The 27,289-nt window shown below is 42.7% G+C and overlaps 1 protein-coding gene across 1 annotated transcript in view; it reads right to left on the bottom strand.

Annotated features, from left to right (window-relative positions):
- RYR3 (ryanodine receptor 3) overlaps positions 1 to 27,289 on the bottom strand; it is a 371,986-nt gene that overhangs the window by 162,249 nt on the left and 182,448 nt on the right. Inside the window, exons 33-38 of the mRNA XM_060096078.1 lie at positions 26,462 to 26,548; positions 25,828 to 26,054; positions 23,324 to 24,119; positions 20,354 to 20,554; positions 8,811 to 8,913; positions 7,864 to 8,001 (exon numbers count right to left, since the gene is read on the bottom strand). Of these exons, the coding sequence (XP_059952061.1) occupies positions 7,864 to 8,001; positions 8,811 to 8,913; positions 20,354 to 20,554; positions 23,324 to 24,119; positions 25,828 to 26,054; positions 26,462 to 26,548 (1,552 nt within the window). The remainder of the gene's footprint in view (positions 1 to 7,863; positions 8,002 to 8,810; positions 8,914 to 20,353; positions 20,555 to 23,323; positions 24,120 to 25,827; positions 26,055 to 26,461; positions 26,549 to 27,289) is intronic.

Raw genomic sequence — 27,289 nt, forward strand, 5'->3', positions numbered from 1 at the left:
TGAAGCACAGATGGGACAGCAAAGGACTCAGGGACCTGAGGTGTCTGTCTTTACTCTGTTGGGAAAGCACTCAAATTGCTTTCATTTTAGTTTTTATGTCTTATTCACTGTGGAGAATAAACTGACGGTGAGGCAAACTCCCAGCCATTCATCCTTGATGTCTGTGCTTTCCTGGCCTCCCCTTCTCTCCCTCCTGCCCTCGCCCAGCATCCCTGCACAGTTCTGAAAGAGCAGGGTCCCTGCCCTGGATGCAGAGCTTGATTCCCATCTTGGCCTCTTTTTCACATGTTGCAAGAACCTTGTCCAAATTATTTGGCTTCTCTCAGGCTTAGCTGCCTAGTGTACAAAGTGGGAATCTGGTTGCCACTATATCTGGCTGTTTGCTGTGGGATAAACTCAGATGAGGTAAAACTCAGGTTCTAGCACAGAACCTGGCACACAGCTGGTGCTCAGTCGATGGTAGTTTTTCCCTCTCCTGACAGACTCTCTTCTCCATCACAAGAATGCAAGCTACTCCGAGGGTGGGCCTCATATCGACTGATCAAACAGAGGCAGAACACCTGTTATGCATGGATCTCTGTGGCGCTCTGGACTAGGAGCCAGTGCATGATCACAGTGAGCTCCAACCCCGCTCTGCCATCTATCGGCGGGCAAGTCACCGAATGCCTCGGATTCTCCACTTCCTCATCTCTAAGCTAGGACTCACAATGCCTGTTTCATCGGCCATGCAGGGCTAGCCAGTAGATTGGGACCAGGTGTGGAAAATCTTCTTGTGTCTCCTATGGAGCTAAATAAAAGTTAAGGTCTGCCTCCCCCCACCCCCATGTCTGTTAACACACTCAGCCATCCTGTCCCATCAGCAATGCAAAGACCATCTGTAACCCCTTCCTCTTCCTCCTATTTCCAACTGGTGGCCAAGATATGCCAACCCTACTTTTAGAACGTGTCTGACCCCTTGAGATCACTTCTTGCTGTTAACACCTGTACTAAATTTTTTTTTTCCTGCTGTGACAAATCAGCACAAACTTGGTGGCAAAACAATACCAATTTACTATCTTAACTGTTTTAGAGATGAGAAGTCTGACCCAGATATGGGTAAACCCAGACTGGGCTAAAATCATGGTGTGGAAGGGTGCATTTCTTTCTGAAGGCCCTAAGGGAGAATCCATTTCCTTGCTTTTTCTAGCTTCTAGAGGCTTCTGGCATTCCTTGGCTCATGGGCTCTTCCACCAGGAGACTTGAGCCAGGCCCTTCTCATGTCCCCAACCCTCTAACTCTCTTTCTAAACTTTCTTTCACTTTTAAGGACCCTTGTGATTACTTTGGGTCCACTCCAGAAATCCAGGAGATTTCCCTACTTTAAGGCCAGCTGATAAGCAGCCTTAATTCCTTTTGACAAAGGGAAAATTAAATTTCCCTTTGTCATTTAACATATATATAGGTTCCAGGGATATGGACATCTGTGGGATCACTATCCTGCCTACCACACCACCCTTATTTAAGTCCTCAGAACTTCTCATCTAGGGCACTGCAGTGATGTCCCAATGGGCCCCCATACCTCCAATGTATCCCCGCTGCAGTCCTTTGGATGGTTATCTTGCTAAAATAGATTGACCGGTGCTAAATACAGTGTCTGAGATATGGCAGGTGATCAACAAACATTTTAATAGCCAAAAAATGTTTGAAATTAGTGCTCACTCTGTGCCAGGCACACTTTAAAGCACTTTGCATATATTAACTAATTTAATCATCGCATCAACCAAACGAGGGAAGCATTAACACTATGTCCATTGTAACAATGAGAAAACTGAGGCACAGAGACATGGTCACATGTTCACTCTCACAGTGAGAGTGGCAGAGCAAGAATTTAAGACCAGGCAGCCTAACTCCAGAGTCCTGTGCTCATAACTACCTCAGGGGCTTCCCTGGTGGCGCAGTGGTTGGGAGTCCGCCTGCCGATGCGGGGGACGCGGGTTCATGCCCCGGTCCGGGAGGATCCCACATGCCGCGGAGCGGCTGGGCCCGTGAGCCATGGCCGCCGAGCCTGCGCATCCGGAGCCTATGCTCTGCAACGGGAGAGGCCACAACAGTGAGAGGCCCGTGTATCGCAAAAAAAATAAAATAAAAAAATAACTACCTCATTATTTTTTAAAAAGTGTGTGTGTGTGTGTGTGTGTGTGTGTGTGTGTGTGTGTGTGTGTGTGTGTACCACGCTGCACAGCTTGCGGCATCTTAGTTCCCCGACCAGGGACTGAACCCGGGTCCCCGGCAGTGGAAGCATGGAGTCCTAACCACTGGACCACCAGGGAAGTCCCTACCTCACTATTACTGAATAAAAGAATAATTTAGTCCTCAAGAACCTTTCATAGTCATTGCTATAATGTTATTATATAAATAATATGGATGGGAATTAGACTCAGGTGGACAAAGTTTTGAATTTTTATGCCACCCCTGTGTGACTCTGGAAAGTTATTTAATCTGTCTCTACTTCAGTTTCTTCAACTGTAAACAGGAATAATACCGTCAACTGCATATTTTCGTTGTGAGAATTAAATGAGGTAATACTTACAGAGTGCTTAAGACAATGCTCAGGACACAGTGGGTACCATGTAAATGTCAACGCCTCCCCCCAGCAGCTGTAAGGCCAAGTAGTATAAAATACACAGGAACAGTAACATGTCACACTCCAAGACTGAATACAGTTTAACTGCTGGATTTTTCAAGACACTCTGCTCTAACACCACCCTACCTTTCCACTCTTCCTTATTCTACTCTTATAATTCAGCCAATCTCAACTCCTTGCCACTCTTGGAATATGAATTCTTTTTTGCCTCTGGGCTTTGTTGAAGTAGCTCCTTTCACCAAAAATAACTCTCCCTTATACATCTACCCATCTATGTTCTTTATGGACACTTTTCCAATCCCCCTCCTCTGGTCACCTACTGTCCTTTATCTGTACTTCTACTGTAGCACATCTGACCTCATGTTTTATCGAGTTGCCTGTCCACACATATTCACTCCTTTGTCTGTGAGGTCCCTGTTTTCTTCATCTTTTTAAGCCTCAAATGACTAACATGCATTGGAAGTCAAAAAGATTTGTGCCGATGAGCTGAATGTGGAAACAAGTAAGGTGTGGTCCCAGTACTAAGTCCCAGTAAGAAAATAAACAGGTATACAGATACTCCACCTGAGGTGGAAAGTTACACATGCCCTGTTAGAAATTCCACAATGTGGCGGGGCAGGGTGATGGAGGAGGAGATTGAAAAAAAGACAACATGGAGGAGGTATCTGTGTGTGTATGTCTCAGGGAGAAGCTGTTTGGAGAGAATCTAAAGAGGCCTAGAAATACTGCCTGAGTGCCACAGATATACCTACTGCTAAGTTATCTTACTTTGTGTGTGAGTATTTGTGTTGGGGCCCAAGACTTATTTTGGTAGTGATCAGTAGACTTTTTCCCCCTCCTCAGCATGAGAAAAGGCTGCAGCATTTAGGTGGGGGGTGAATTTTGGTCTAGGGCTCAGGTTATTCAGTGACTGGGTGAGAGCTGATACAGGTAGCAGCTTTCTTTGCAGAGAGATTATGAAGAAACCTGCCACGGAGAAAGCGCTCAGAGAATGACAGAGGTCAGGAAGGCACCAACTTTGAGCTGTGAAGTGACAGGTGATTTTTATTTTGCTAAATTTAGAATTTAGCAGAAAGAGCTGGTTGGCCTCTTCTGGAGGGATAACTCAGGGGCTACAGATTTATATTCAAGGAAACCCTACTAAAATTGTAGTGTGCGAGAAGCACTGGCCTCCAACGAACAGGCAAAAGATTTTCTAGGGCATGTGATGGATAGGGATATTAAAAAAGAAATGTGACAGTATGGTGGGCTGCTACTGTTAGAAGTTTTTTTTTTTTTTTTAACCTCTTCACTATCATATAATCTTTTGATCAGATTGCAAAAACTTCCATCACAATATGACTTGGAATTAGTTTGGGCAAATCCCTGTAACCCTGAACCAGTTAGCAGGATTCTTATGGGTTTCAGGACACTTGCTTTCTCTTTCCTAAAAGCTGAGGTCCCCTGCAGTTTATCTGGCCAACACCAACTGCTCGTAGAGGACAAGTTGCACCACCTGCCCTGAAAACCCTGAGTCCAGATCTTTGGCTGGGTTAACTTTTTTTTTTTTTTTTTTTTTTTTTTTTTGCGGTACGCGGGCCTCTCACTGTTGTGGCCTCTCCCGTTGTGGAGCACAGGCTCCGGACACGCAGGCTCAGCAGCCATGGCTCATGAGCCCAGCCGCTCCGCGGCATATGGGATCTTCCCGGACCGGGGCACGAACCCGTGTCCCCTGCATCGGCAGGCGGACTCTCAACCACTGCGCCACCAGGGAAGCCCTGGGTTAACTTTTTGATGTTAAAATTTTGACTTCTGTTGGGTTCAGATTCCTACGCATAACAATGAGTCACAGGAGTGAGTTACCTCACAGATGCAGTAAGCAAGATAAAAAGATGAAGCTTGTAAGAAGCCATTCTGTATGTATTGATAATATGTATAATATGTGGCTTGAGGGCTCACGGATACATATGCTGAAAAATTCTTTGGCAAATGTCGTGTCATGGGACAATGGAAACAGCGTGGAATCAGAGTCAGAAGACCAATCAAGTCACAGCTCTACTCATCTTGTTGACATTCTAGATCTGGAAATTCTTCTGGAACCAGGTAAGGGTGGAAAGAATTAGTGAATGAACAAGTATCCCTTAACTCTTCCGAGTCCTATGTTCATCACCTACACAATGGAGGAGTGAAAAAAAACTAACAGCAGTAAACTAATATATATGAAGTATTTGGTAAACTGTCAGTTCTCTATAGCATGCAATTCTCATTATCTAAACTTTTAATATTTTATCAAATGCAAGGGTAAGAGAAATCATAAGCAATAACATGAGCAAAGTTACCAATATTTTAAAGGATTAGAAACAAATGGGACCTAATGAAACTTCAAAGCTTTTGCACAGCAAAGGAAACCATAAACAAAACCAAAAGACAACCCTCAGAATGGGAGAAAATATGTGCAAATGAAGCAACTGACAAAGGATTAATCTCCAAAATTTATAAGCAGCGCATGCAGCTCAATAACAAAAAAACAAACAGCCCAATCCAAAAATGGGCAGAAGACTTAAATAGACATTTCTCCAAAGAAGATATACAGACTGCCAACAAACACATGAAAGAATGCTCAACATCATTAATCATTAGAGAAATGCAAATCAAAACTACAATGAGATATCATCTCACACCGGTCAGAATGGCCATCATCAAAAAATCTAGAAACAATAAATGTTGGAGAGGGTGTGGAGAAAAAGGAACACTCTTGCACTGCTGGTGGGAATGTGAATTGGTACAGCCACTATGGAGAACAGTATGGAGGTTCCTTAAAAAACTACAAACAGAACTACCATATGACCCAGCAATCCCACTCCTGGGCATATACCATGAGAAAACCATAATTCAAAAAGAGTCATGTACCAAAATGTTCATTGCAGCTCTATTTACATTAGCCAGGAGATGGAAACAACCTAAGTGTCCATCATCAGATGAACGGATAAAGAAGATGTGGCACATATATACAATGGATTATTACTCAGCCATAAAAGAAACGAAATTGAGCTATTTGTAATGAGGTGGATGGACCTAGAGTCTGTCATACAGAGTGAAGTAAGTCAGAAAGAGAAAGACAAATACTGTATGCTAACACATATATATGGAATTTAAGGAAAAAAAAATGTCATGAAGAATGTAGGGGTAAGACAGGAATAAAGACACAGACCTACTAGAGAATGGACTTGAGGATATGGGGAGGGGGAAGGGTAAGCTGTGACAAAGCGAGAGAGAGGCATGGACATATATACACTACCAAATGTAAAACAGATAGCTAGTGGGAAGCAGCCGCATAGCACAGGGAGATCAGCTCGGTGCTTTGTGACCACCTAGAGGGGTGGGATAGGGAGGGTGGGAGGGAGGGAGACACAAGAGGGAAGAGATATGGGAACATATGTATATGTATAACTGATTCACTTTGTTATAAAGCAGAAACTAACACACCATTGTAAAGCAATTATACTCCAATAAAGATGTAAAAAAAAAAAAAAGAAACCTTTATGGCAACTGGCTACGCATTCAGAAACATCATTTCTATTCAGTCAAGTGAAAAACAGTCTTGGGGGGTATGGCAGTTAAACCATCCCCAAGATTTTCTCTTAAAATGTCAGCCCTGAGTGAGGAGCTTTATGTCCCTGGAACATCTGGCAGGGAACCCATATGCTGACAACCAGACATGCTTGGCCACCTTCTATTTCTACTTCTGAGACTGCAGGAAAGAAGACTTATGACACAAAGCTTGAACCTCTCAGAATTCTGCTTGTGGAATGGAAGCAGCATGGGGTGCACCATGGAGTCTCATGCTGGGGTAGCCTTTCAGGTTTGCACATCCTGCCAGAACAGACAGAACATAATCTTTCTGCCTGAGGCCCAGGGTAGCAATGCTAAAGATTGCAGTCCTTAGAGCCTGGACACCATTCTTAGAGTTAGGGAGACTTCACAGAGCTAGGTGACTTAATCTAAGTGACTCCATTTACCTAACATGAAGCGGTTACCTTGGAGGACCCCCTGGTTGTGACATATTGTGTTAGAAAGAAGCAACCACTTTCAAAACTGACTCTCCACAGGGAATATGGGTCAGCTCAGCCTATTTTTAGTTCTGCTTTGGCAGTACCACAAAGGGAGTCTAAACTCACTTTTTTGGACCTTTGAATCATGCTGGCCTGTCCTCACCAAAGACCCCCCCGCCATGGTGACAAATAGGACCAACCAAGGGTTGCCAGTACAACTGCTGCCAAGTACCCCAGACACTCTTCCAGAGGCTTCTACACTTCTGCTGGTAAGTGCGGAGGATTCTTTCCCTTCAGAGATAGTCTGACAAAGATGGAAGGTCAATAGAAACGGCAATAAGATGTATGAACCCCAAAGCAGTGTTTTCAAACAAACTGATCACATCTTGACAGTCTATTGCTCTAGTCTATAATTTGAAAGCATGTTCTAAGATGGATAGGAACAGGGAATAAGATAAAAGGCAACTATATTAAACCTGGGAAATTCCTTCTTCTTTAGACAGTGAAGTATTTGCAGGATTTGGTACTATGGAGCAGACTGATTATAATATGCAGACAAACTTCCTCTTGAAATGGTAATGGTAAGGGACAGTCAACTGCCTTGCAGAACAAATTATGATCTTGTTTCAACATGGGTCGAAATGGTAGGAGTCATGTGTACTATAAGGATTAGAGAAATGATTTGAACAAGGTTTGTGAATGTTGAAAAACAGAAGGTCCAATTCCTCTGGGATGTTATATTAGGAAAATCATAGCCAAAAACCACCCCCCCTCCAAACCCCACAACCTATTCCCTTTACTTCTGCCTTATTATTATTACGTTATTTCCTTGCTGGGGCAATTTTCAACGCTAAGGAACCACAAACAAAAGTGACAGAAACAACAGTGGTTAGAAGGGGAAGATTAGGAAAACATAAAAGAAAGAACAGAAATCTGTTTACAGGCATTTAAAAGTAGACAGACAAGAGCAGACCCACCAAGCAATCCATCCCTAAAAGACGTCTCCAATTAAGTTCGTTAAGTCAGAAGAAAAGCATAGCCCCCAACACATAGCAATAAGTTCTACAAATTATAACAGAACGCTTCCTTGAAGCTAGCTAAGCAGCCCTTCTCTATCCCACAGAATTTGCTTAGAAAGTCCGTGATCTTAATTAAGTCTTAGAAGAGCTCCAGGTTGGGGGCAGTGTGATTGAAAGGCACTGGAACTTACTAGGGCATCTCTCCTCCTCCCCTGTCGGCTGCTTCTTCTCTGGCTTGGAAGAGCCTTTGATTTTATACACCAAGGCACGGAATTTTCCAGTCCAGGAGGCGTCCTCCTCCTCCTCTTCCTCTTCCTCCAGGGGAACCCCTAAGCAAGTCACATAACAGAGTGATAACCTCAAACAGTACATGAAGCCACCAGATGATGGAAGGAACATAGAAACACTGCTTTCCACCCTTTGGAACTTTCTAAGGATACTATAGGCAGCCTCCCGTAAGTATTTATCTACATCATGTCTTTTGGCAAGTTGTTTAAAAAGATGATTTCTTGTATACAAGAACGTTAAGTAATTTCAATCCCAAGACTTAACTTTTTCTAACCCATACCCAAAATGGGCTCTAGAGTGTCCAAAGAGTTAACCATGAATTACTTCAAATGAAAAAGTCATCTCTTATCCACATAGTACTCAATCCACCCATGTACAAGCAGCACAATTGCTGAGAGCCACTGTAAAACGAGCAGATATGTATCTAAGCAGGGATGGCTGGTTTCGAATCCTTAAGGGCAGACATGGCCATACTTATATCATTGCAGAAGCTAAAAAGCAAAGGGGATCAGAATCCTGGCTCAGCTGGGAGCAGAGTCCCAACTATCTAACCTGAGATAAATTGGGTGAGGTTTATATAAAGATCAGTTCTTTTCTTTCCTTCTTTAGAGACCCAGTTCTCTCTTAGATCTCAGCAAAATTTCTTCTAGGTAGTAGTTTCAGTTATGTATTATGCCAGGATGATGTCCTGTATCTTCTCTGACCCAAGTAGTTTTGGAGAGAATCATTTCTTGGACAATTAGTATTGTAATTTTAAATAGAAAACTAACTTCGCAACCCCCCCTGAGCTTCTAATGAAGGAATCATGAACAGACTTGTCTTTCATAAAGCTTTTATCTCGGAAGCTCACCGCAGTGAATGAGAAGGTCCTCGTGGAAGTCATACAGCTCCTCCCGGATCTCTTCTGGGCACGGGCAGTTCTCCCCCAGTTGAAAGTTAAGAAGCATGTTGATCTTTGAGGGACAAAGAAGAATGGCTGGTTGGTTCTCAATGTCTGCCCCAAGAACTCAGATCCAATCTTAGTCAGACACCTACTATTTCTTTGCAAATTTTATTTAACTTGATGGTGATGATGATTATTTTTTTGGGGGTAAAGATGGCCAACATTTAAAAGTAGCTTTCTATAACTGAATCACTTTGCTGCACATCTAAAACACTGTAAATCAACTATACTTCAATAAAAAGTAAAACATAAAAATTTTTAAAAAGGGTACAAACTTCCAGTTATAAGATGAATAAGTCCTGGGGATGTAATGTATAGCATAGCTACAGTAGTTAACAATACTGTACTTGAAAATTGCTAAGAGAGTAGATCTTAAAAGTTCTCATCATGAGAAAAAGAAATTCATAACTATGTGAGGTGACAGATGTTAACTAAGCTTACTGTGGTGATCATTTCACAATATATACATATATCAAATGATTAAGTTGTATACCTTAAACTGTACAGTGTTATGCATTAACCAGATCTCAATAACTGGGAAAAAAACCCCACTACAAATAAGAAAAAGAAAAAGAAAAAATTCCAGCAATATTGCTTTGCATCACCAAGATACTGTCTCTGCTCTCCTTCTTTAGAATAATTATTTTGGTGACTATGGCTCTAATTCCTGTCTTTAAGAAAGAATGCATGATTCTGAGAAAAAAGTCATGCATCCAGGGCATTTTAAATGATCTTTGGAGAGATGAGTCATGAGAATACAAAGATGTAAAAACTACACTAGGGCTTCCCTGGTGGCGCAGTGGTTGAGAGTCCGCCTGCCGATGCAGGGGACACGGGTTCGTGCCCCGGTCCGGGAGGATCCCGCATGCCGCGGAGCGGCTGGGCCCGTGAGCCATGGCCGCTGAGCCTGCGCGTCCAGAGCCTGTGCTACACAACAGGAGAGGCCGCAGCAGTGAGAGGCCCGTGTACCACAAAATAAATAAATAAATAAAAAGAAAAACTACACTAATGAAATAAAGCCATAAACTATGAGATGCTAAAAAAAAATAAAAGTAGCTTTCACTTTTTTCTGATTATAAAGGTAATTTATTAATTACACAAAACTTGGAGATTACCTAAAGAAGAAAATTTACGGCAATCTCCCCACTCAGACAGCCACTGTTAATATTTTAGTTAATATCTTTATGTATGCAGATTGAGATCACACTCTAAATAAACTTTTTTGAAACTCAAATTTTCCACTTAATTTATCTCAAGCATTTTAAAATTTTCTTAACCTGATCTTTAACAGGTGCATTGCATTTCATCATAAGGATGAAAGCAGTTTATATAAAATGCATGTAAAATTAATGATCTGCTATGAAATATTTAAGTTGTTTTCATTTTTTTTATCCTTGTAAAATAAAGTTGGTTTGAATTTCTCTGATCATTTTCTTAGGATAAACGCAGAGAAGTGAAATGCCTGGACCAAAATGTTTGAACATTTTAATGGCTTTTTTTTCCCTTATGATTTTTTTTTTTTACATCTTTATTGGAGTGTAATTACTTTACAATGTTGTGTTAGTTTCTGTTCAACGACAAAGTGAATCAGCTATATGTATACATATATCCCCATATCCCGTCCCTCTTGAGCCTCCCCCTCCAACTCTCCCTATCCCACCCCTCTAGGTGGTCACAAAGCACTGAGCTGATCTCCCTGTGCTATGTGGCTGCTTCCCACTAGCTATCTATTTTATATTTGGGAGTATATATTAGTCCATGTCACTCTCTCACTTCGTCCCAGCTACCCCTTCCCCCTGCCACCCGTGTCCTGAAGTCCGTTCTCTACGTCTGCATCTTTATTCCTGTCCTGCCCCTAGGTTCTTCAGAACCATTTTTCTTTTTTAGATTCCATACATATGTATTAGCATAGGGTATTTGTTTTTCTCTTTCTGACTTACGTCACTCTGTATGACAGACTCTAGGTCCATCTACCTCACTACAAATAACTCAATTTCATTTCTTTTTATGGCTGAGTAATATATAGTATATATGTGCCACATCTTCTTTACCCATTCATCTGTTGATGGACACTTAGGTTGCTTCCATGTCCTGGCTATTGTAAATAGTGATGCAATGAACACTGTGGTATATGTCTCTTTTAGAATTATGATTTTCTCATGGTATATGCCCAGAAGTGGGATTGCTAGGTCATATGGTAGTTCTATTTTTAGTTTTTTAAGGAACCTCCATACTGTTCTCCATAGTGGCTGTATCAATTTACATCCCCACCAACAGGCAATAGGGTTCCCTTTTCTCCACACACTCTCCAGCATTTATCGTTTGTAGATTTTTTGATGATGGCCACTCTGGCTGGTGTGAGGTGATACCTCACTGTAGTTTTGATTTGCATTTCTCTAATGATTAGTGATGCTGAGCATTCTTTCATGTGTTTGTTGGCAATCGGTATATCTTCTTTGGAGAAATGTCTGTTTAGGTCTTCCTCCTAATTTTGAACTGGGTTGTTTTTTTGATATTGAGCTGCATGAGCTGCTTGTATAGTTTGGAGATTAATCCTTTGTCAGTTGCTTCTTTTGCAAATACTTTCTCCCATTCTGAGGGTTGTCTTTTTGTCTTGCTTATGGTTTCCTTCACTGTGCAAAAGCTTTTAAGTTTCATTAGTTCCCATTCATTTATTTTTGATTTTATTTCCATTTCTCTAGGAGGTGGGTCAAAAAGGATCTTTCTGTGATTTATGTCAAAGAGTGTTCTGCCTCTAAGTTTTCCTCTAAGAGTTTTATAGTGTCTGGCCTTACATTTAGGTCTTTAATCCATTTTGAGTCTATTTTTGTGTATGGTGTTAGGAAGTGTTCTAATTTCATTCTTTTACATGTAGCTGTCCAGTTTTGCAAGCACCACTGATTGAAGAGGCTGTCTTTTCTCCACTGTATATTCTTGCCTCCTTTGTCAAAGATAATGTGACCATATGTGTTTGGTTTTGCCTCTGGGCTTTCCATCCTGTTCCATTGATCTATATTTCTATTTCTGTGCCAGTACCATACTGTCTTGATTACTGTAACTTTGTAGTATAGTCTGAAGTCAGGGGGCCTGATTCCTCCAGCTCCGTTTTTCTTTCTCAAGATTGCTTTGGCTATTTGGGGTCTTTTGTGTTTCTATACAAATTGTAATATTTTTTATTCTAGTTCTGTGAAAAATGCCATAGGTAGTTTGATAGGGATTTCACTGAATCTGTAGATTGCTTTGGGTACTATAGTGATTTTCTCAATGTTGATTCTTCCAATCCAAGACCATGGAATATGTCTCCATCTGTTTGTATCATCTTTGATTTGTTTCATCAGTGTCTTATAGTTTTCTGAATACAGGTCTTTTGTCTCCTCAGGTAGGCTTATTTGTAGGTATTTTATTGTTGCAATGGTAAATGGGAGTGTTTGTTGCAATGGTAAGTGGGAGTGTTTACTTAATTTCTCTTTCTGTTGTTTCATTGCTAGTGTATAGGAATGCAAGAGATTTCTGTGCATTAATTTTGTATCCTGCTACTTTACCAAATTCATTGATTAGGTCTAGTAGTTTTCTGGTAGCATTTTTAGGATTTGCTATGTATAGTATCATGTCATCTGCAAACAGAGACAGTTTTACTTTTCCAATTTGGATTCCTTTCATTTCTTTTTCTTCTCTGATTGCCGTGGCTAAAACTTTCAAAATTATGTTGAGTAACAGTGGTGAGAGTGGGCACCCTTGTCTTGTTCCTGATCTTAGAGGAAATGCTTTCAGTTTTTCACTATTGAGAATGTTGTTGGCTGTGTTTGTCATATATGGCTTTTATCACGTTGAGGTAGGTTCCCTCTATGCCCACTTTCTGGAGGGTTTTTATCATAAATGCGTTTTGAATTCTGTCAAAAGCTTTTTCTGCATCTACTGAGATTATCATATGGTTTTTAACCTTCAATTTGTTAATATGGAGTATCACATTGATTGATTTGCATATACTGAAGAATCCTTGCATTCCTGGGATAAATCCCATTTGATTATGGTGCATGATCCTTTTAATGTGCTGTTGGATTCTGTTTGCTAGTATTTTGTTGAGGAATTTTGCATCTATGTTCATCAGTGTATTGGCCTGTAGTTTTCTCTTTTTGTGACATCTTTGTCTAGTTTTGGTATCAGGGTGATGGTGACCTCATAGAATGAGATTGGGAGTGTTCCTCCCTCTGCTATATTTTGGAAGAGTTTGAGAAGGATAGGTGTTAGCTCTTCTCTAAATGTTTGATCGAATTCACCTGTGAAGCTTCCTGGTCCTCGGCTTTTTTTAGTTGGAAGATTTTTAATCACAGTTTCAATTTCAGTGCTTGTGATTGGTCTGTTCATGTTTTCTATTTCTTCCTGGTTCCGTCTTGGAAAATTGTACTTTTCGAAGAACTTGTCTATTTCTTCCCAGTTGTCCATTTTATTGGCATATAGTTGCTTGTAGTAACGTCTCATGATCCTTTGTATTTCTGCAGTGTCACCTGTTACTTCTCCTTTTTCATTTCTAATTCTGTTGATTTGAGTCTTCTCCCTTTTTTTCTTGATGAGTCTGGCTAATGGTTTATCAATTGTTTATCTTCTCAAAGAACTAGCTTTTAGTTTTGTTGATCTTTGCTATTGTTTCCTTCATTTCTTTTTCATTTATTTTTGATCTGATCTTTATGATTTCTTTCCTTCTACTATCTTTGGGGTTTTTTGTTGTTTTTTTTTCTTCTTCTTTCTCTTATTGCTTTAGGTGTAAGTTTAGGTTGCTTATTTGAGATTTTTCTTCTTTCTTGAGGTGGGATTGTATTGCTATAAACTTCCCTCTTAGAACTGCTGTTGCTGCACCCCATAGGTTTTGGATCATTGTGTTTTCATTGTTATTGTTGCTAGGTATTTTTTTTTATTTCTTCAGTGATCTCTTGGTTATTTAGTAGTATATTTTTAGCCTCCATGTGTTTGTATTTTTTACAGTTTTTTTTCCCTGTAATTGACATCTAGTCTCATAGCGTTGTGGTCAGATAAGATACTTGATATGATTTCAATTTCTTAAATTTACCTAGGCTTGATCTGTGACCCAAGATATGATCTATCCTGGAGAATGTTCCACGGGCACTTGAGAAGAAAGTGTATTCTGTCACTTTTGGGTAAAATGTTCTATAAATATCAATTAAATCTATCTGGTCTGTGTGTCATTTAAAACTTGTGTTTCCTTATTTATTTCCTGTTTAGATCTGTCCATTGGTGTAAGTGGGGTGTTAAAGTCCCCTTCTATTATTGTATTATTGTTGATCTCCCTTTTCATGGTTGTTAGCATTTGCCTTATGTATTTCGGTGCTCCTATGTTGGGTGCATAAGAATTTATAACTGTTATATCTTCTTCTTGTATTGATCCCTTGATCATTATGTAGTGTCCTTCTTTGTCTCTTGTAATGGTCTTTACTTTAAAGTCTATTTTGTGTGACGTGAGAATTGCTACTCCAGCTTTCTTTTGATTTCCATTTGCATGGAATGTCTTTTTCCATCCTCTCACTTCCTAGGGACACTCTGTATGTGTCCCTAGGTCTCCTGTAGACAGTATATATACAGGTCTTATTTTTGCATCCATTCAGCCAGTCTCTGTCTTTTGGTTGGAGCATTTAATCCATTTACATTTAAGGTAATTATCAATATGTATGTTCCTATTACCATTTTCTTAATTGTTTTGTATTTGTTTTTGTAGGTCTTTTCCTTCTCGTTTTTCCTGCCTAGAGAAGTTCCCTTAGCATTTGTTGTAAAGCTGGTTTGGTGGTACTGAATTCTCTTAACTTTTGCTTGTCTGTAAAGGTTTTAATTTCTCCATTACATCTGAGTGAGATCCTTGCTGGTTAGAGTAATCTTGGTTGTAGGTTTTTTCCTTTCATCACTTTAAATATGTCCTGCCACTCCCTTCTGGCTTGCAGAGTTTCTGCTGAAAGGTCAGCTGTTAACCTTATGGGGATTCTCTTGTCTGTTATTTGTTGCTTTCCCTGGATGCTTTTAGTATTTTTTCTTTGTATTTATTTTTTGATAGTTTGATTAATATGTGTCCTGGCATGTTTCTCCTTGGAGTTATACTGTATGGGACTCTCTGCGCTTCCTGGACTTGATTGACTATTTCCTTTCCCATGCTAGGGAAGTTTTCAACTATAATCTCTTCCAATATTTTCTCAGACCCTTTGTTTTTCTCTTCTTCTTCTGGGACCCCTAGAATTTGAATGTTGGTACATTTAATGTTATCGCAGAGGTCTCTGAAACTGTCCTCGATTCTTTTCATTCTTTTTTCTTTATTCTGCTCTGCAGCAGTTATTTCCACTATTCTATCTTCCAGGTCACTTATCTGTTTTTCTGCCTCAGTTATTCTGCTACTGATTCCTTCTAGAGTATTTTTAATTTCATTTATTGTGTTATTCATCATTTGTTTGCTCTTTAGTTCTTCTAGGTCCATGTTAAACGTTTCTTGTATTTTCTTCATTCTATTTCTGAGATTTTGGATCATCTTTCCTGTCATTACTCTGAAGTCTTTTTCAGGTAGACTGCCTATTTCCTCTTCATTTGTTTGGTCTGGTGGGTAAAAACCTTCCTCCTTCACTTGCTGCATATTCCTCTGTTTTCTCATTTTGTTTAACTTACTGTGTTTGAGTTCTCCTTTTCCCAGCCTGCAGGTTCGTAGCTCCTCTTATTTCTGGTGTCTGCCCCAGTTGGTGAGGTTGGTTTAGTGGTTTGTGTAGGCTTCCTGGCAGAGGGGGACTGGTGCCTGTGTTCCGGTGGGTGGGGCTGGATCTTGTCCCTCTGGCAGGCAGGGCCACGTCTGGTGGTGTGTTCTGGGGTGTCTGTGATCTTAGTATAACTTTAGGCAGCCTTTCTGCTAATGGGTGGGGTTGTGTTCCTGTCTTGCTAGTTGTTTGGCATGGAGCATTCAGCACTGAAGCTTACTGCCCGTTGGGTGGACCTGGGTCTTAGTGTTAAGATGGAGATCTTTGGGAGAACTCTTGCTGATTAATATTGCATGGGGCCAGGAGGTCTCTGGTCATCCAACGTCCTGGACTCAGCTCTCCCACCTCGGCAGCTCAGGCCTGACACCCGGCCGGAGCACCAAGACCCTCCCAGATGCATGGCCGCTTCTTACATCAAAGTCTCTGTGGGACCGTTGCAAAGTCCACAGGCCTCTGCATGACCCAAACACCTCTCACTACCAGCGCAGTCACGTTGGCATGCACCACCCAGTAATTTCCAACTGGAACTGCCATTTTAATGGCTTTTGATATTAATCACCAGACTGCCCTCCAGAAAGCTCACAACTATTTGCTTTAATACCAAATTTATACAAGAGTATGTATTACTTTGCCATCTCCATTACGGTAGTGAGAGTTAACATATTTTCAAATAGTTTCCAATTTAATGGGTGAAAAATGTCATATCTCTGTTGCTTTAATTTATTTATTTTTCATTTTTTTTAAACAGCCCTAATCTTTTTTTAAAATTAATTTATTTGATTTATCTATTTTTGGCTGTGTTGGGTCTTCATTGCTGTGTGCAGGCTTTCTCTAGCTGCGGCGAGCTGGGGCTACTCTTCGTTGCGGTGTGTGGGTCTCTCATTGCAGTGGCTTCTCTTGTTGTGGAGCATGGGCTCTCGGGTGCGTGGGCTTCAGTAGCTGTGGAGCGTGGGATCAGTAGTTGTGGCTTGTGGGCTCTAGAGTGCAGGCTCAGTCATTGTGTTGCACAGGCTTTGTTGCTCCGTGGCATGTAGGATCTTCCTTGACCAGGGCTCGAATCCACGTCCCCTGCATTTGCAGGCGGATTCTTAACCACTGCATCACCAGGGAAGCCCTCTGTTGCTTTAATTTGCATTTAATTGGTGAGGTTGAACTTTGTTTTTCCACACAGAAGGACTGCTTTTATCTCACAGTTTATATATTTTCAATCCATGTTCTTCCTCCATTTTTCTGTTGTGTGATCATCTTTTAAAAAATTAATCGGTGAGTGATTTGCACATCTGAAGTTTATTAACTCTTGGTGATATATACTCCAAATACATTTCCCAGTTTTTAGTGAGCTTTTAATTTTGTTTATAGAATTTTTTTTGGCATGTAGGTTTTATGTTTTGCAGCCAGCCTGTCATCTTTTCCTCTATAGTTTTGTGTCAGAGATGCTTAACTGTTTCTGTGCCATGGACCACTCTGACAGTCTAGTGAAACCCATGGAGTGTTTTCTCAGATTAATATTTTATATTAATATTTAATATTAATACCTAAAACAAAATAGAGAGGATTACAAAGAGAAACAATTATACTGCAATCTAGTTATCAAGATGATAAAAAACAAATTTGTGATACAGTAACATATACAAAAAGATCTAGCAGCAGGTCTCACATGCACTGTGATCTTGAAGTAGTGATGAATGTAAATGATATTTCAAGGTATTAGAACTCTGTAATATGATATGAAAAAATATGTAATTTCTGTGGGTGACAAGGTTAGGTACTTGCTTTGCTGCCTATATCAATAATTGAAAGAAATACTCTTAGAAATTAATGAAAAGTTGGTGAAAATAAAGCTGTCACTAAGATTTCTGGATGTCTAAATTCTTCCACAGACCCAGGACCTCAGGTTAGTGAATATCTGGAGGCACTGAAGTAGTAGCTAGAGGTAATCTTGTCCATTTTGCTGTGTCAGGCAGAATAACCCAAACACCAGGCAAAGGGGTATTTTCTACTTTTGTTTAGGATATCTAGGTGAAAAAAATTTACAGTCTCATTTATTAAACCATGAACCTTATTTAATATTGTTAGGAAGATCCTTTTTCAAAGCTTCTACTGCAAACAAGCTTTTGGCAGAAGGTAGAGGTATTGTTTGTAATAAAATAATATTGATAAAACAGGTTTGAAAAGTAATTTTTGTGGTTGTTCCACAATGTTAAATTATGGTAATTATATCAGCAACATATATGGGTGGGTTGTTTATTAAATAAAAATCAGATCTGAAGGTCTGATTTCAAGAATCTGAAAGTTAATTTCTTACTGAATGATCTTTCTTTTGTTGGAACACTTAGGAAGCAAGTGGCCCATCAGCCTTCAGGGCGTAACCAAAGGGGAGTGAACTGAGTTTTCTGCTAGGTCACACCCTTTAATGAAAGTCCTTTTCAAAGTGAAAGTCTTGCAAACTGTGCTTGGCTAATTTGCCAACAATCACTGAACTAATCTTTGCTTTACCTACTTTTGTGCTTAGTTACATCCCCCAAGTATGTTTTTTTCATCTCTCTGCATACGGATATAGGGCTGAAAACCTCTATTTTATCCTCACAGGTTACAGAAGAATGAGGTAATCATATCACTGTTTTAAAATTCTAATTCCTATGTATCCTATTTTCCAAGTGATTTTGCATTCCTCTGCCCTGAAATGGAAATGCTCCATATCCTTTATCAATATTAAATTCTTAATTACTCAGAAAGTTCTATGGGTAGGTTCCTTCTAGAAATGAATACTCTGGGAGGGGTGGCAGATGGGACAACTGAATTTGGTAACAGGGTCCCTGCTTTTATTTCATTTCTAGCCAGCAGCATCAGCATAGACTGGAAACTTGCTAAACATGCAAATTCTCAGGCCTTACCTTAGACCTACTGAATTAGAAACCCTAGAGGTGGGACCAGCAGTCTGTGTTTTATTCAGCCTTCCAGGGATTCTGAGGTCTGCTCAAGTTCTTGAGATACAGACTTCTGAAATGGGTCTGAAATGATTGTTCAGAGGATTGTCTAGAAGGCTAAAGAAGGAAGTGATGGTAGGTCCCAAAGATGACAGAAGAGAAGATAAGGAGGCAGAATGGGGCTAGAAGAGGGTGGAGCCAGCAGGGCCCTTCTAGGATCCAGGATCATGAGCTGTGTCTATGGGGATGACAGTGTCAGATGGACAACCAAGTCCCGGCTGGCTTGAGGAGATGCCAGAAAACATGCATAAACTCTAGTCACTGGCTCACTGACAGAAGGTCATAGAACATGGCATGAGGCAAATGCAAATACCTCTGACACTAAAACTAATGATAGCTTGTAGTACTTACAGAATGTTTACTACCTGACAGATTTCCTGCTAAGCAATCTAAATGAATTATCTCATAGGATTCTCACAAACATTATCCACATTTTGCAGCCTGAAGAAACTGAGAGACAAAGAAAAGTAATGAACCCAAGACTACCCAGTGAGTGATGGTGGAGCCGGAATGGGAACCAGGCTCTGAAGCCAACAGCAGTGTTTTAATCACCACTTCATCCACCTTCCCATTTTTCACAAGTACAAGTCAGCATCTGCCCAGTGAAATAGGGAATGTTCGCACCTGTTGCCAGTCTAAAAGCAGCCTGAAAACATCTGTAAAGCCTTCAAGAATATTCACACTCACTGCATTTTTCTCAACACAGTGCAAAGTACCTGCTCTCACCAATCCACAGGGCCTTCGCATTTTGCCTCTAGCAAAGAGATGTGAAGCTCTGTCTGCTCTTTATCAAGGCCAGTATCATTCAAAGGAATCTTAAAAAGCCAAGGTAGGTGGTTCATTTTTAAGCCAATATAAGTATCTATAGCCTATAAAATAGGTTTTAGGAACATAATTGGACCATGCTGTGGTGGCCTCGCCGTTGTTACAAAATGGTGGTAATTATATTGACAACAATTTATGGATAGGCTGCTTATTAAATATATATAAGATCCAAAGATTTGGTTTCGACGACAAAAAATGAATTTCTTCACTGGAAGATCTATCTTCTCTTTTGAAACCGAGGGAGCTGTGACAAATGGCCTGCAGGATATACGTGAGCAGCCGAGCAGCGGCGACGAATGGAGACTATTATTTTACAAGCTGTCCCTCCCTCATCTGCAAGTTTCTCACCAGGATTTTCATTCTTTTCAAAGCAGCCTTTCATCCTGGATGAGGCTGACTACGAGGTGGGGTACCGCAAAGAATGGAGACAACACATCCCAGGAGAGGACTCCCTCATCCATGTCATGCCCTCCAGGCTTCCTGGGGCTGGGGTGGGGGGATTCCAGAGGGTCTCGGTCAAGGAAGACTGTGCACCCGCCCTCACGAGTCAGGAAATGCGGACCACATTCTGTTGATCTCTGCTGGAGAGTAGTGACTTCTGGAAGGACTGGACAGAAATGCTTCTAAGGGGTAGAAGCTGGATCCTAACAGAGACAGGAGTGGTGGCATGAGCGAGCGAAAGAAAGGAGGAAGCCTGGCTCTGTGTGTGGTTTTGGAAGGTTATCTTTCCACCCAAGACAGCTGGCCGAGGCTTCCCAGTTGTCTCAGCACAGGACTAGCCTATCTCCTGGTGCTGGCAGGGGTCTTTCAACCTCCCATGAAGGCTTTGTGTACCCTGCTTCGTCGGGTTCAAGTTCTTCCCTAGGAATGGGATGGAAGCTCAGGAGGGGCTTCTCACCTGCTCCTGCGGGGGTGAGCGGAACTCCTTGGTCTTCCGAGCAGTCAGGGCTGCAGACATGTTCAGGGCCTGCATGAGTTCGTTGTAGCGGAACTTCTGATTTTCCTGGAGCTTGGAGACATAAATGTCGCCAAAGGCCACGATGGCCTCCACCCGGTGCTGCAGCTCACAGTCACAGAGATAGCTGAGGAGCTCACACATCTGCAAAAGTGTACACACACGTGAATATAATAATACTTCATGTACATTGGTGAAGCAGCTATGATCCCCATTCTATAGATAGTAACACTGAGACTTAGGCAATTTAAGGAACTTGCCCAGTGTCACACAGTAATCATAGAGCTATTACTGGAATCCAAGTTGGCCATTACTGGATGACTCTGGATTAGTACTTGAACCCAGAGCCCAGCTCTTTATCGCTGAGCCAGGAGAACAACAGGAAAATGAGCTCATTAAACACAGAGCATGTCTGCCTGTGGAGACAGAGAACAGCATGTAGGAGAGCGTTTTCCCAGGGCTCTAAGCTCAGTACAGAAACCACCACTGAATGGTACATATGAGCACTGGGTCTCCTTCCTGACATCTTCTGGTTCTGGATGATGGGAAAGCGAGACTTCAGCTTCCCTCCTCATCTTTCACTGTTTTTGTTTATCAGCATTGGTTTTCTATGATCAATTGTTATAACTAATCTTATCACCATTAGAATTTATACTAATAAGAAAAAAATAGCCATACCTTATTGAGCACTAGCTATTTGCCAGACACTTGCCATACTTTATGTGTGTTCCTCATATTTTTACTAAAGCAGAAGTTCTATTTACCCACCTCCACTTAACCCATCACACGTGACTAAAGAACACTCTCCAGGGCTTCCCTGGTGGCACAGTGGTTGAGAGTCCACCTGCCGATGCAGGGGACATGGGTTCGTGCCCCGGTCCGGGAAGATCCCACATGCCTCAGAGAGGCTGGGCCCGTGAGCCATGGCCGCTGAGTCTGCGCACCCGGAGCAAGAACACCCTCCAGTGTGTCTGGGCACAGACAAGGCCCCTGGTGGTGGGGTGCTGTTACCTAGCAGGACAGTCTCTGCACATCTGCACACCTCTGCTCCAGCCAGGTAAACTGGGACCCAGAGCTTATGCTCGCCCTACTTGTGATTATAATTACAACATTTAAAGTCATGTGGGTGAATGAAATAGGAAAACTAAGTTGAATGACTCGGGAACATCTGTGAAAGGCGAGTTTTTTTTTTTTATGTTAAAATTGAGTGTGAGTTAAGACAACTATAAAAAGTTGGGGGAAATCATAAAAATCTAGAAGCATTTTGCACTCAGGTTGCTTTCAATTACCTCTAAATCTGCAGCCTACCTTAAAGACCCCAAAGTGGTAATCATAGATGGTGCATGACAGGTGTCATCCATGGAAAAGAGAGGACTCTATGTGCCAGTCAAGGACTTACATTAAAGAAGAGGTCTTGCCCCAAATCATGTGCATATAGATACCTGCTTCAATTAAACTGGCTACTGGAGGCACACTTATTTTCTTAATTTTAAAGTTAAGAAAAGTTACAATAAAATAAGCCAACTCTTAGTTTTGACATTTTCCTATTGTTTTTCTGCTTTCTATCTCATTTATTTCTGCTCTAATATTTATTTCCTTCCTTCTGCTAAATTTGGGCTTGGTTTGTTCTTTTTCTAGCTCCTTAAGGTATGAAGTTAGATTATTTGAGATCTTTCTCCTTTTTTTAATGTAAACATTTATTGCAATGTACTTCCCTCTTCTATTTTTGCTGCATCCCATAGGTTTTGGTAATTTTTGTTTTCATTTTCATTTGTCTTGAAGTAACATCTTTTTTAAAAAATTAATTAATTAAAAAAAAAAAAAGAAGAGGTCTTGGCCCTCCATCAGAATAGCACATTTCTATGTTTTAATAAAATATTTAAGGTACATATGTAAAATTTGTTATGCTTCTCCTCTATATTCATGTTTTGATGAAATGACCACCTACCAATCCCATCATACTGGATAAGAGAGCTTCGACTGCAGATTATTTTTTATAACATATTTTATGCTAAAATGTTTCAAATTATATTTTTTAAAAACACATTTTAATATTATATTTTACTATATCATCATCCTCATTTTACAAATCATAAAGCCAAGACTGATGGGCTACTGACTTGGCAAATTTATTTAGCTAGTAAGTGGCTGAGGAGCAGGAATTGAAATCCAGGGATGCCTGAACCAGGGTCACTCCACTAAGATGAACTGCTCTCCTCTATTTCTTTTCTTTTCTCTTTTTTTACTTTTTAGAAAATTTATTGAAGTATAGTTGATTTGCAGTGTTGTGTTAATTTCTCCTCTATTTGTTTTCATTTCTCACTTCTCAATGTTGAGAAGACAAAAGTCACCATCCTCTTCAGTGCATCACTGATGCTAGCTTACGTCTGGTAAGACTAAGCTGCGCAACAGGGCAGCTCTAAGTGAGCAGGACTCCCAGCTCAGATGGCACTTTCTCTGAGTGCCAGTGTAACAGGTTCACGTCAGGCCTGTGATCGGAGCACGGCAACAAATGAGAGCAGGTGATGAGTGTGGTCATTCTATAAGCCAGTTCCTTTGGTCAACTCCACGGCCAAAGGCTCCTCCCCGTCTCCAGACAAGATGTCACAAATGAGTGCTTTAGTCCCAAAGGGTAGGAGAGAAGATCAGGGAAAATCCATCACTGGGACCAGAAAAAACAGTTCTAAAGCACATGCTTTATTGACGAGGGCTGGTATCTTCATTTTGGTTTGGGGGAGACTTAGGGAGTACCTTCCAGCTCAGAAACCAGCAGGACCAGTAGGCGCTCTCCCTGAGCATCTCTGCTACACTCCACATTCAAGCCAATGCCCACAGTCCTGGCATCACCACCAGGCTGCACTGTCACCCTCCCCAGCTCTTTCCAAGGGCAGGATGCTGGCCGCCCCGAGTTACCTGCAGCTTGACGGACTCCGGTAATCGGGTCTGCAACAAGCCTTTGACGGGAGCCTCGTTGCTGGCCTTTTCCCCAGCCTCTACAGCCTTCTCCTCCACCTGGGTCACCTCCTCCTTCTCTGCTCCGTCCTGTGTGTCCCCACTGTGCTCCCCAAACACAGAGGGGTCAATGAGGAGGAGGATCTGCCGAACATCGTCATCGTCAAACACCCCCATCACCAGCAGGGTTCCGATGAGTTTCAGCACAGGCACAAACTGGAACTCCACGGACCCCCCGACGGGGTCCCGGATGTGAGCCCCACTGCACCGCACTGCCTCCGTCAGCATGCTCAGTGCCTTCGTCTTGAGAAGCTCCAAGGGAATCTCGGGGCTCTGCTTTTGGTGCTCCTCGCTGGTCATGACGAAGCAGGCGGGGGAGAACCTGAATCCTGGCTTGAGGCACGTTCTCGGGCCCACCCCAGGAAGCCCATGCCTCTTGGACTCGTCTGGGTACAGGCAGATTTTCCTGGTGCTGCTGGTGATGGGGATGATGTACTCATTCTTCATCATCAGCTTCCTCTCCTTAGCGCTGGCCAGGTGGATGCTGATGAGCAGGTCATAGAAGCCGGAGCGCAGGAAGCCGGGGAGGTACTTGTTGTCAATGGTGTAGAAGAGCTGGGAGAGGTCCACGTGGCTGCACAGGGCGTAAGCCACCCGGCTGTTTCCCAGGGCGCACAAGGCGCTGTAGAGTCTCAGCGTGTGGTAATGGAACCACATGAGGTCCTCCTGCTCGCAGAGCTCCAGGATGTCCACACACCTGAGGAGGAGACAAGCAATCAACCACTCCATGGGGAGAAAACTGTGCCAGAACTCAGCGGAGCACGTACCCTCGGAATCCCCAGGGGTCTCACCCAAGCCAAGGAAGGCAGAGCGGGTAGAAGCCTGGAGGAGTCTCTCATAGGTTATCATTCGTCTCCCAGTTCTGGTCCATATCCCAGCTCCTGATAAGCCACTATTTCTAACTATGAGGGTCTCAAAAGTCTGTAAGACTTAAAAGACACTAGCTTATCAAATATCAAAGTCCCCATTATTAGGGAAAAACCCAACTCAGAACTGAAAACATTCAGGTACGTGATGGGTGACTTGGTCCTCTTATTTGTAGGCTCAAGGGGATCCTCTGTTTCCTGATGTAAGAGCCCCTCAGAAGATGTAGCTAAAGTCCTCCCATCAATTTACCATCTGCCTCATCTATGTAATCTCCAGTTTACCATCAGCCATGGGGCTATCCTTTTCCTGAAAACAAACACACACCCGCGCTCTTGTCCAGAGAGGAAACGCCTTCCAACCTGTTATGAGTTGGCGTAGTCAGGTAGCCAGTTCACTTTCTCCATCTTGACTGTAGAGACTATTTGCTGTATATTATTCCCTTGTGTGTGGGGGCTCGGGGCTCTGATCTCTGCTTAGATTTTTCCATTTTGTCTTACTCCTCACTGAGAACCTGAGGACACTTTGCAGTTGGCTTACTTGGCTGGTCTCCTGGTCTTTTCTGCTCCTTCCCTACACTAGCCTGCCCTTCTGCTGCCCATGACCCAGTGGAATACCTAAATGTGAGCTATGCAGGTGTCAAATACCTCCAACCTCTATTGCTTTATTTTTTCAGTCCAAGAGATCAAGGGGTAATAACATCCATCAAAATAAAACTTAATTTTTTCTATGGACAGAAACTGAACTAGATTTTCCTTACACAATTTCATTTTTTCTCTCTCAGCAATCCTTTGGGTGGGCATTGATCTCACTGTACTGATGAGAAGACTGAGGCCTGGAGTGCATGAGTAACTCACTCAAGGCCACGCAGCCAGAAAGTGATAGCACTGGAATTGAATCTAGGCCATAATCCAGGAGCACCTCTTTTTTTTAATTTTTTTTATTTTTATTTTTTTGTGGTACGTGGGCCTCTCAGTTGTGGCCTCTCCCGTTGTGGAGCACAGGCTCCAGACGCGCAGGCTCAGCGGCCATGGCTCACGGGCCTAGCCGCTCCACGGCATGTGGGATCTTCCCAGACCGGGGCACGAACCCGTGTCCCCTGCATCGGCAGGCAGACTCTCAACCACTGCGTCACCAGGGAAGCCCCAGGAGCACCTCTTAAAGAGTGGGGACCAGGAGCCTGATCCTTGGTTCTCCAAGCCAGCTAGGCATGCCTCGTTCTTCCCCTTCTTGCCATCAATAACCTGTATTTCTGAGCCACGCTAGGGTTTTTAATTAAACGCATGGAAATGTCCCTGAGTGCAGGTACTCGGACCTACAATGAAAGCCCCGTGGCAGGCACATCATTGTGAATATCATGCTGTTTCTGAGTGAATAATCAAAGTGGGGAAGGGAAAGAAGAGGAACCGAGGCTTCGGGGCAATCAGCAGTCATCCTGGGCCCTTTGCCAATGAGGATGATCCTCCTTCCCTTCTGGGCTTGCTGGGTACTGCTTCCCTGCCTCCCAGGCCCGGCCCTTCCTCTTTGGGCCCCTCCACTACCTGTTCTCCTCGGGAATGTAGAGCGCCATCATCTGTAGAGGCTCCAGGCACTGCACCACCCAGCCATGGCGGTCGCTCACCCGCTCCATCTCCACCTTCAGGAAGCTGCTGGGCATGCGGCTCCAGAGGACGGGCTGGATGGTTTGGACGTCCAGCCGTGGTGGGCACTGAGGGATGGGGTTTTTCTCTTCACTCTTAAATATGGCTGCCGACAGGGGCATGGCGTTCTGGGGCAAGGCAGAAAGGCATCAGGGAGGAGAATACACGTGCAACACAGAGATGCTCAGTGGCTGGACAATGCACCTGGCCCATGATGACCAAAAGGATGAGCATACATTAAAAAGAGACAAATGCATCCAGGGACCAATGAGGGCTTCACCAGCATCAATGAAGACCTGACATAATGGGTTATGTGAACATTCATTAATTCTTTCGGGACTCAACAGAAGTGGGAGAAGGGGAAAATGGGAACCTATTTACTGTTGCATGAATTTCACATGGAAGTGTAGAAGTCTGGGAGGCATAGGAGAAGCAAGAGGCGACAGATTCCTGGTTTTCTCAGGCCTGAGCTTCTCCCCCTAATGGTCAGCATGCCCCCTCATGTCACACATTAGATGAGGGCGCAGATAAATACCTTCAGCTTCCCAAGTTCAAACTGAAACAAAGAGGTGCTTGTAGGCTGCAGGAAGACCGCTGGAAACACTTTGGTATTGGGCTCCACCTGGAAACCAAAACAAATCCAGATGTTTGCCCAGAATTGTAAAATCATAGGGGGCTAAGTCATGGGTGTTTCAATCAACACCCTCACTCCAACTTGAGCTGAAAGAGGGCAGTTAACAGGCTGCTGATTGCCCACTGCTCAGAAATTCCCAGAGACCCGGTGCCTAACCGTAGCTATTGTCACTGCTCGCACCTTCCACACTCCCTTCCTCTCTCCACTCGGGGCTGAACAATCTCACGTCCTTTCATTTCCTCTCTCAGGTAACCAAAGCCAGCAGCTTTCTGCAGTGCTGGGGAGGAAAGTCACAGGTGGGGAGCAACCCACCGGTCACTGAAGGCAGTGCCTGCTCTGGTCACAGAACAAGCTGAGGTGCTGCCTCTTCACAGAGCACGGAGAACCGCCCCCCAACCCAGGCCCACAGCGAGCACCACCATCCATCACTCCCGCCCTGGAAGGTGACAAGGGAGGGTGGTGCGGTGGCTTCAGTATTCTTTCTCAAGGCACATGGGTGTCGGTCAGGCAAAGCCGGGGGACCTACAGCAGAGCGTCGCAACCTCAGCCCTACTGGTAAATGTCTCTGGAGTTGCCAAATGTCCCTGAAGGGAAAAGTGCCCCCACTCGAGAGCCTGCTTTGCAGGCAGGGACCACGTGGCGCTTCCCTGGAATTACATGAAGAGGCTGCACCTGGAGCCTCTCTTCTCCCTCAAAACTGGTCCCTCTCACTTGGTTCCTCTGGACTTC

This window comes from Mesoplodon densirostris, chromosome 4 (assembly GCF_025265405.1).
Source record: "Mesoplodon densirostris isolate mMesDen1 chromosome 4, mMesDen1 primary haplotype, whole genome shotgun sequence".
Lineage (NCBI taxonomy): Eukaryota > Metazoa > Chordata > Mammalia > Artiodactyla > Ziphiidae > Mesoplodon > Mesoplodon densirostris.